The sequence below is a fragment of the Piliocolobus tephrosceles genome, unplaced genomic scaffold, assembly GCF_002776525.5.
Source record: "Piliocolobus tephrosceles isolate RC106 unplaced genomic scaffold, ASM277652v3 unscaffolded_25018, whole genome shotgun sequence".
Lineage (NCBI taxonomy): Eukaryota > Metazoa > Chordata > Mammalia > Primates > Cercopithecidae > Piliocolobus > Piliocolobus tephrosceles.
In genome coordinates this window covers 2,287-11,368 of record NW_022307664.1, presented here as the reverse complement: position 1 = coordinate 11,368, position 9,082 = coordinate 2,287, and the positions used below count along the sequence as shown (strand labels likewise).

Sequence of the window (9,082 nt, the reverse complement as noted above, 5' to 3'; positions counted from 1 at the left end):
AGGGCCTGGGCGAAGGGGGGCGGGGCGGAGAGAGGGGAGGGCGCCGGGCCGCTGTGGGCCAGGCAGTGCTGAGGGGTGAACGGGAGATCCGGGACGCAGCAGGTAAAGGGCCGAGCAGGGTCCCCTGAGGGGAGGCTCAGAAAAAGCGCGCACTGCCGTGTTCTGTCCCCCTGCGCCCTCCCATCACCAGCTGGCGCCATCCCCCATGCCAGCAGAAAGGGGCCCGGGGCCATCTGCCTAAACCCCTGCCCCCAGACCAGGCCACAGCCCACTCCGCAGCTGGGGAAGCCCCGCGCTGCAGGCGGGCCTGGGAGGGACCGTGGGTGTTGGAGGGACTGGGGGCTGTGCGTTAGTGAAACTTGACAACATTTTCATCTTCTTTTCCTGGAACCCCGTTCTCTCCCCACCCCCACCCAGCTGTCCAGGCCCTGGTGGCCCCTGGTACAAGGCTGGGAGGCCGGGAGGGGACAGAGCTGTCCCTTGGGTGAAAAACAAAAGCCCTTTTTTGGCTGTGGCTGGTGGGGGTGCTTGGGAGAAGAAGGGGCTGCCAGGTAGGGGCACACGTGTCTCTGAGGACAAGGGGCAATACTGGAAAGGGGCACAGTGGCCTTCAGCCGCAGGACACGGCCACTCCCCAGGACCCCAGCTAGTCCCCCGCCCATGGGGCACAGGCTCACCCTCGAGTGGCACAGGAATCCCAGGTAGACGACGGCCGCTGCGGGCAGGAGCACCAGCAGGAAGGCTGTGGCGGGCAGCAGGAGGTGCAGCAGGAGCCCGGCCACCAGCCGGCCGGGCAGCAGCAGGGGCCCCGGCCACCCTGGCCACGGCAGGGCTGAGGCCTGGTGGTCGGGAGGTCTCTGGGGCAGCATAGGCGCTGTGTCCAAATCACCGCCTCCCTCTTCCTCCTCTGTCTCCCTTCCCTGCTCACTCATGCTTCTGACGCTGCAGGCCTGCGGCCCGGGTGGTGTTCAGGTGCAGAGCGATGCTCCCCAGGGCCACCCTAGAAGACCTTTAACCCCGCCCCACGTTGCAGCTAGTCCACATCTCCCAGCCAGACCGTGGACCCTTGCTAGGGATGTCCTGCCCTGATGTCTGTCCCAGAGCCACACCCCCACCTCAGTTTCCCTTCTGCCAGGCAGCTGCAGCTCCAGCCGCGCCAGTCTCCAGTCCCAGCCAGCTCCTGGTGCTCTGGGCAGGCCTTGCAGGGCCCTTCCCACCAGGGCCTCCTCCCTCCCTGTCCCGCCCTCCCCCTATGCAGCTCCTCCACACAAAGACTTCATTTCAAAGGGATTGACTCCGACAGCTGCCCCATCAGTAGCTGCCACCTGGAGCCCGGCCCCCCACCCCATTTCCCAGCCCCAGCCCCGCTGCTCCCTCATCTGAACGTCAGTGTCCTCCGCCTGTGTCAGAGTGGATGAGAGGGCACCTGGGATGTGTGTGAGCTGTAAGGTGTGGGGCCTGTACACAGCAGGCACTCAGCAGGCAGCCAGGGACCATAGGCACCCTCATGTCTGAATGCAGCCATCCCGAGCAGAGGAAAGGCAGATTTTCCAGGACAAGAACCTGTGTTCCATCTTTTTTTTTTTTTTTCTTTTTGAGACAGAGTCTTACTCTGTCACCAGGGCTGGAGTACAGTGGCACGATCTCGGCTCACTGCAACCTCTGCATACCTGGTTCAAGTGATTCTCCTGCCTCAGCTTCCCTAGTAACTGGGACTACAGGCACTTGCACCATGACCAGCTAATATTTGTATTATTATTTTTTTTTTTTTGGAAGGAGTCTGCTCTGTGGCCCAGGCTGGAGCGCAGTGGTGCGATCTCGGCTCACTGCAAGCTCCGCCTCCCAGGTTCACGCCTTTCTCCTGCCTCAGCCTCCCAAGTAGCTGGGACTACAGGCACCTGTCACCATGCCCGGCTAATTTTTTTGTATTTTTAGTAGAGACGGGGTTTCATAGCGTTAGCCAGGATGGCCTCGATCTCCTGACCTCGTGATCCGCCCGCCGTGGCCTCCCAAAGTGCTGGGATTACAGACGTGAGCCACTGCGCCCGGCTGTATTTTTTTTTTTTTTAGTAGAGACAGGGTTTCACCCTGGTGGCCAGGATGGTCTCGATCTCTTGACTTTGATGCCCGCCTCGGCCTCCCAAAGTGCTGGGATTGCAGGCATGAGCCGCTACGCCCAGCCCATCATTTCTAGTCGGGGCAAAACTTTTCCCATCCAAAACCCCAACCAGTTTCTCTGAACGTTACCCCCAACTCTGACTTTTTTTTGAGACAGGGTCTCATTCTGTCACCCAGGCTGCAGTGCAGTGGTTCAATCACGGCTTACTGCAGCCTTGACCTCCTGGGCTCAATCAGTCCTCCCACCTCAGCCTCCTAAATAGCTGGGACTACAGGCACCTGCCACCACACCTGGCTAATTTTGGTATTTTTTGTAGAGATGGGATCTTGTCCTGTTGCCCAGGCTGGTCTGGAACTCCCGGCCTCAAGTGATCCGCCTGCCTGGGCCTCCCACAGTGCTGGGATGGCAAGCATCAGTCCCCGCGCCTGGCACAGTCCCTGATGTCTGTCCGTCTCCCAGGGTTTTATTGCACATCAGTAGTTCAGCTCCATTTTCTTTTCTTTCTTTTTTTTTTTCCGAGGTGAAATTTTTTGCTCCTGTTGCCCAGGCTGGAGTGCAATTGCACGATCTCGGCTCACTACAACCTCCACCTCCCAGGTTCAGGCAATTCTGCCTCAGCCTCATGAGTAGCTGGGATTACAGGCACCCACCACGCCCAGCTGATTTTTGTATTTTTAGTAGAGGTGGGGTTTCACCATGTTAGCCAGAATGGTCTCAAACTCCTGACCTCAGGTGATCCGCCCGCCTCAGTCTCCCAAAGTGCTAGGATTACAGGCGTGAGCCACTGCACTCGGCTTCCAACTCCATTTTCTTTTTTTTTAGACGGAGTCTCGCTCTATTGCCCAGGCTGGAGTGCAGTGGCCGGATCTCAGCTCACTGCAAGCTCCGCCTCCTGGGTTTACGCCATTCTCCTGCCTCAACCTCCCGAGTAGCTGGGACTACAGGCGCCTGCCACCTCGCCCGGCTAGTTTTTTGTATTGTTTAGTATAGACGGGGTTTCACCCTGTTAGCCAGGATGGTCTCAATCTTCTGACCTCGTGATCTGCCCGTCTCGGCCTCCCAAAGTGCTGGGATTACAGGCTTGAGCCATTGTGTCCGGCCCCAAATCTATTTTCATAATTAATTGAGAGGAGTAGGTGTCTGTGAGCTGAGCCGTTCCCTGTGAGGTCTTCTAGTGGGCTCCATCCCTTTCAACAAGTTCCAGGCCTCTCCATCTTGCCTACTTCTTTCAGACCTGTGAACAGGAAGGAGAGTGGCACCACGTGGCGTGTGACATCTAGCAGGGCAGTAGAGGCCTCCCTGCAGTGTCCCTACAGCGCTGGGCATGGTGGCTTACACCTGTAATCCCAGCACTTTGGGAGGCTGAGGTGGGTGGATCACTTGAGGTCAGGAGTTTGAGACCAGCCTGGCCAATTTGGTGAAAGCCAGTCTCTGCTAAAAATACAAAAATCAGGCCAGGCACTGTGGCTCATGCCTGTAATCCTGCACTTTGGAAGGATGAGGCATGTGTATCACTTGAGGTCAGGGGTTCAAGACCAACCTGACCAATGTGGTGAAACCTCGTCTCTAAAAAAAAAAATACAAAACTTAGCTGGGCTTGTTGGCATGCGCCTGTAGTACCTGCTACTCGGGAAGCTGAGACAGGAGAATTGTTTGAACCCGGGAGGAGGAGGTTGCAGTGAGCCGAGATCAAACCATTGCATTCTAGCCTGGGCGACAGAGAGAGAATCCATCTCAAAAAAAAAAAAAAATTCGGCGTGGTGGTGGGCGCCTGTAATCCCAACACTTTGGGAACCTGTGGAAGGCAGATCACTTGAGGTCAGGAGACCAGCCTGACCAACATGGTGAAACCCTATCTCTACTAAAAATACATAAATTAGCCAGGCGTGGTGGTGGGTGCCTGTAATCCCAGCTACTTGGGAGGCTGAGGCAGGAGAATCACTTGAACCTGGCAGATGGTGGTTCCAGTGAGCTGAGATCACGCCACTGCACTCCAGCTTGAGTGACAGAGTGAGACTCCATCTAAAAAATACAAATAGAAAGTTTAAAAAAGTTGCAGAACCTCTGCTTTCTAAGTGCCCCCCAACCAGGCCCCTCGCTTATTCATTCAACAAACACTGCTGAACTGCTACTGAGTCCCAGGGACTGTCACCAGAAAAGGAGGTCCCGATCCAGACCCCAAGAGAAGGTTCTTGGACCCCACGCAAGGAAGAATTCGGATGAGTCCACCAAGTAAAGTGAAAGCAAGTTCAACAGGAAAATAAAGGAATGAGAGAAGGGCTGCCCTGTGGGCTGAGCAGCGGCCTGGGCTGCTCCACCGAGAACACTCACTGTTGTTTCCCGGGAGAGGGGCAGGCAATTCCCGGAAGTGAGGGTTCCTCCCTGTCTTAGACCATCTAGGGTAAGTTCTGGCGTTGCCATGGCAACCGTAAACTGCTGGTGGGCATGTATCTCATGCTAATGTATTATAATCAGCGCATAAAGAGCAGTGAGGACTGGCTGTCTTGGTTTTGGTGGTTTGGGGCCGGCTTCTTCACGGCATCCTGTTTTATCAGTGGGGTCTTTGTGACCTGTACCTTCTGCTGATCTCATCCTGTGACTAAGAATGCCTGACCTCCAGGGAATGCAGCCCAGCGGGTCTCGGCCTCATTTTACCCAGCCTGTTCAAGATGGAGCCGCTCTGGTTCAAATGTCTCTGCAGAACCACTCCAGGTTCTTTGGATTCCACGGCAAGGGGGCTGCGGCTTCTGCCCTTCCGTGCCCCACTGTGTGTGGGTCCTACAAGCATCACAGAGGCAGCTGTGGCTGCCCCCACTATGGTGGAACCTGGGAGACGGTAGTCTTGGGAGCGGCCTCTTGCAGGTCCATTCTTGCCTCTGTACCTCTGGGAAGCTGGCATGAGGCAGTTTCTGGGGCCTCCCTGGCCCTGATGAGGATGGGACTTCCCACTCAGCCCCCAGAGCTCCTCACATCTTTCCTGGTCAGCCTCACAGAGCTTTCCTTCTAGAAGAGGAAGGCAGACATTTAAATAAAATAAACACATACTTTCCCATAGTGATAAATGCTGAAAACTAAAACCGTTAGAGATGCACGTTGCCTCAGATCCATCAGTGGTGAGGCTTTGGGAAGGTGACCGATGAGTAGCCTGAGGAGGTTTGCAGGGCAGGGTCTGTGTGGCTGGGTGGGTGGTGGGATGGGGCCCCTGGTCCCTTGTCTGGAGACCCTTTGGGCCCTTGGAGAGGCGTCCTCTAGGGAGTGGGGGAGGCCAGGCCTGGGCCCTCTGGAGACCCTGTCCTTGGGGACCTGGGAGGCTGAAGGGGGCTGAAGTGGGAATGGGTAGCCCCCATCGCCTTTCCCGTGCAGCTGCTGGAGGGGCCGGGCTGCTGCAGCCATCCCAAAAAGCCATGTTCCCTTCTGTCTGGCCCCAGGTACTGGGAGACAGGAAAATGCCCTCAGCGCCAGCCCCACCTACCCTGTGCCAGGCCCCCAGAATCCCGCTGTCCCAGGCCGTGCTTGAGCAGAGCTGCTTTTCCACGTGCAGACGTGCCCTAGCAGGGATTCTCCCCACACTCCCTCCTGCCCCCTGCCCCCACCTGCCCCAGCATCTGTCCCTTCCCTGGCTCCAGACTTGCCCCAGCCAGTCCCCAAAGGGTATTCGTCCCTACCGCGCCAGAGCCACCCTCTTCTCCAGGCCACCTGTCTGGAGTCCTTGATGAATCTTTTGTCCTGTCCATCATTTAGAGAAAGGAAGGCCAGAACCTCACCCTGCTCTCCTCCCTAGCCTGGAATCGGGAGGAGGGGCCGGCACCCACCCCTGAGTGGGCTTAGCCAGCACAGACAGGAGTGAGGGTGAGGGGGCTGCCTGAGGGGGGGCACTGTGGAGAGGCCTGTGAGGCCTTCCAGGGGCACGTCAGAGCACATCCAAGGCTGTGCTTCCTGGGGGAGGTGGCATCTGAGCAACTTTCGTCCACAGGCATGTTCCTGCTTGTCCTGCCCAACCGCCCTGGCCTTTGTTCCCCAGGAGGGCAGCCGAGCTGGGGCCTTGGCAGCCACAGGGGAGGGAGCATGTTGGGCAGGGGCTGTGCCTGAAGGCAGGGCCTTCCTAAGTGGCTGAGTAAACAGCTTCAGGTGGCCTCAGCCTGAGCCCAGGGGACCAGCTGTGTTCTCCCACCCCCTGCAAGGCTGAAGCTGCCGCCTTTCAGCAGCGCACTCTCCACCCCAAAGCCTGCAGAAGGCATTTTTTGAAGGTCAGCAGGCTGAGCCTGGGCCAGAACCCATCTGCAGAGGAACCCCAGCCAAAGCAGAAAGCTCCTGCGCCAGCTCCCTTGGGTAACTGGAGCCAAGTCCCTCTGAAGGCTAAGTGGTAACTGGAATGGGGGGCTCCAGGTTGGCCCAGGACACTGGGCTGGGGGCAGGCCAGAGGCCTCCACGGTGGATGCAGGATCCCTGCTCCCCCAGATGGACTCCCAGAGGCCTGAGCCCAGACAGGAGGAGGAGGAACAGGAACTGCAGTGGATGGAGCTGGACTCCAAAGAGGTCCTGGGAACCAGGACAGAGGAGCCCAGTGTCTTCCAGGGCTGGGGGCACCTACTCCAGGCTGTGTGGAGGGGCCCTACAGGCCTGGTGATGCAGCTGCTGCGGCAAGGGGCCAGCGTGGAGGAGAGGTGCACCTGGGCTGGGGGGTGCAGGGGTCCGTTCTCTGGGTGGGGCAGGATGGGGGTCCCAGCACTGGGTGGGTGGAGGAGTCCCTTTTCTGGTTGGGGTAGGACAGGGGTTCCAGTGCTAGGTGGGCGGCAGGACTGGGTGGGTGGGGCTGGGCGGGGTTCTGGTCAGTGGTCCATCCCCGCGCCGACGCCCTTGCCCTCTCCTCAGGGACCACGCAGGCCGGACCCCGCTCCACCTGGCTGTGCTGAGGGGCCACGCGCCCCTGGTGCGTCTCCTGCTGCAGCGAGGGGCCCCGGTGGGCGCGGTGGACCGGGCGGGGCGCACGGCGCTGCACGAGGCCGCCTGGCACGGGCACTCGCGGGTGGCCGAACTGCTGCTGCAGCGCGGGGCCTCGGCGGCGGCGCGCTCCGGGACGGGCCTCACGCCGCTGCACTGGGCAGCCGCCCTGGGCCGCACGCTGCTAGCCGCGCGCCTGCTGGAGGCTCCGGGCCCGGGACCCGCGGCGGCGGAGGCAGAGGACGCGCGCGGCTGGACGGCGGCGCACTGGGCGGCCGCGGGCGGGCGGCTGGCGGTGCTGGAGCTGCTGGCGGCCGGCGGCGCGGGCCTGGACGGCGCCCTGCTCGTGGCGGCCGCGGCGGGGCGCGGGGCCGCGCTGCGCTTCCTCCTGGAGCGCGGGGCGCGGGTGGATGCTCGGGATGGCGCGGGGGCCACAGCGCTGGGTCTGACGGCCGCCCTAGGCCGCCCGCAGGTACGTCCCGCCCTCCGCCCGGCAGTGATGGGATGGGGCGCAGGGTAGGAGCTCCAGAGAGGTGCCCCCGGGACAGCCGGAGCCGGGCTGGGGGACGGTGTCCGGGCACGAAGGTGACCGCGCCCCCGGCTATGCCCCTCCCGTGTAGACCAGGGCGGGACCCGAGGCCCGGGGCTTGGCAGCAACAGACTCTCTGCCAGCGCCCGGCTTGTGCCCGAACCCCCCTGTTCCCGGGCAGCGGGCAGGGCTGCAGATCCTTGAATTTGCTCTAAGGACCCTTAGGGGGAAAAGTGGACGTTTCCAAGCAGAGCCGCTCCAGGCCAGCCTTGGGTTCGGCCTCACTTAAAGCATGAGGAAATGGTGACAGGAGAGTCAGGCCACTGGGGGGACAGAAGAGTCCTGGGCTGGGCAAATGCTTGGTGGCTCTGTCCCTCGCCTGCTGGGCTGAGGCCAGCTCCTGCTCTTCTTCTCTCCTGTTCTAGGACATTGAGGTGCTGCTGGGCTACGGGGCAGACCCAGGCGTCAGGGACAGGCATGGCCGCTCTGCGCTGCACAGGGCTGCCGCCCGGGGACACCTACCCACCGTCCAGCTGCTGGTCACCCAGGGGGCCAAGGTGGATGCGCGGGACACCCTGGGCTTCACGCCCCTACACCACGCCTCTAGGGAAGGCCACGCGGAGGTTGCCAGCTGCCTCCTGGACAGGGGTGCTCAGGTGGATGCTACTGGCTGGCTCCGAAAGACTCCCCTACACCTGGCTGCAGAGCGAGGACATGGCCCTACCGTGGCGCTTTTGCTGAGCCGAGGGGCCAGCCCCACCCTGCGGACACAGTGGGCGGAGGTGGCCCAGATGCCTGAGTGGGGCTGGCCCCAGGTGCTTCCTGAACTTGGAGCGAGGCAGGAGTATGAGGGCACAGAGCCCAGGGGCTGAGCCAGACAGCAGGCTCTGGGCTCCACTGCCCCAGCGATTTCCAGGCTCTCTGGCTGAGGCTGCCTGCCTGGAGGGAACATCAGGGGAGAGGCTCCCAGAGGAGGGGGTGGGAGAAAGCGGGGTATGTGGCTTGAACTGGACCTGGGATGGCCACCAGCTCCCAGGAGGGCCCACTGACCCTGCAGCTCCAGCCTTCTCCGCACTCCAGCAAAGAATGAGTTGTGGCAACTGATGCGACCAAAACCTGATGACAGACAGTGGCACGGACCTGGACGGGCGGCCCCTCTGTCTTCCCTTCCTTCCCTCTGTCTGCACACCCTTGGGGCGCCCTCTTCAGTTGCTCTCTGTAGGCCGCGGTGTTCAAACTGTTTTCTTAGATTTGTGTATGTCACCTCGGCAACCATGAATTACACGAGCAAACTTACCGCCACGGCTGTTCTCACTTCCATCCAGAGCCCAGACCCTGACCCACCTCCTCACCTAACTCCTGCACAAGCCCATACTTCCCCTGCCCTGAGTCGCCCAAGGCCAGGAACAGGCAACCAGGACAGCCGCCGTGCACCAAGGCCAGATGGCTTTTTTTTCTTTTCTTTCTGTTTTTTTAAATGGAGTTTCGCTCTC

At 60.5% G+C, this 9,082-nt stretch overlaps 2 protein-coding genes across 4 annotated transcripts; one reads left to right on the top strand and one right to left on the bottom strand.

The window, feature by feature from the left end:
• Positions 1 to 677: 677 nt before the first annotated feature.
• Positions 678 to 932, bottom strand: TMEM88B (transmembrane protein 88B; the record flags this gene model as incomplete). Its single annotated transcript, XM_031935053.1, has 1 exon — positions 678 to 932. A coding segment is annotated over exon 1 (255 nt), but the record flags the coding sequence as incomplete, so codon positions are not given.
• Positions 933 to 6,148: 5,216 nt separating this feature from the next.
• Positions 6,149 to 8,780, top strand: ANKRD65 (ankyrin repeat domain 65). 3 transcript variants are annotated; one of them, XM_023215331.2, is made up of 4 exons: positions 6,149 to 6,448; positions 6,578 to 6,783; positions 6,992 to 7,532; positions 8,015 to 8,780. In XM_023215331.2, exons 2-4 carry the CDS (start codon positions 6,578 to 6,580, stop codon positions 8,459 to 8,461), a joined length of 1,194 nt encoding a protein of 397 aa, XP_023071099.1. In that variant the 5' UTR covers positions 6,149 to 6,448; the 3' UTR covers positions 8,462 to 8,780. The 3 variants fall into 3 exon arrangements, with proteins under 3 accessions (XP_023071099.1, XP_023071100.1, XP_031790914.1); XM_023215332.2 differs by lacking the exon at positions 6,992 to 7,532 and having other exon boundaries at positions 6,313 to 6,448; XM_031935054.1 differs by lacking the exon at positions 6,992 to 7,532 and having other exon boundaries at positions 6,313 to 6,783.
• Positions 8,781 to 9,082: the final 302 nt, after the last annotated feature.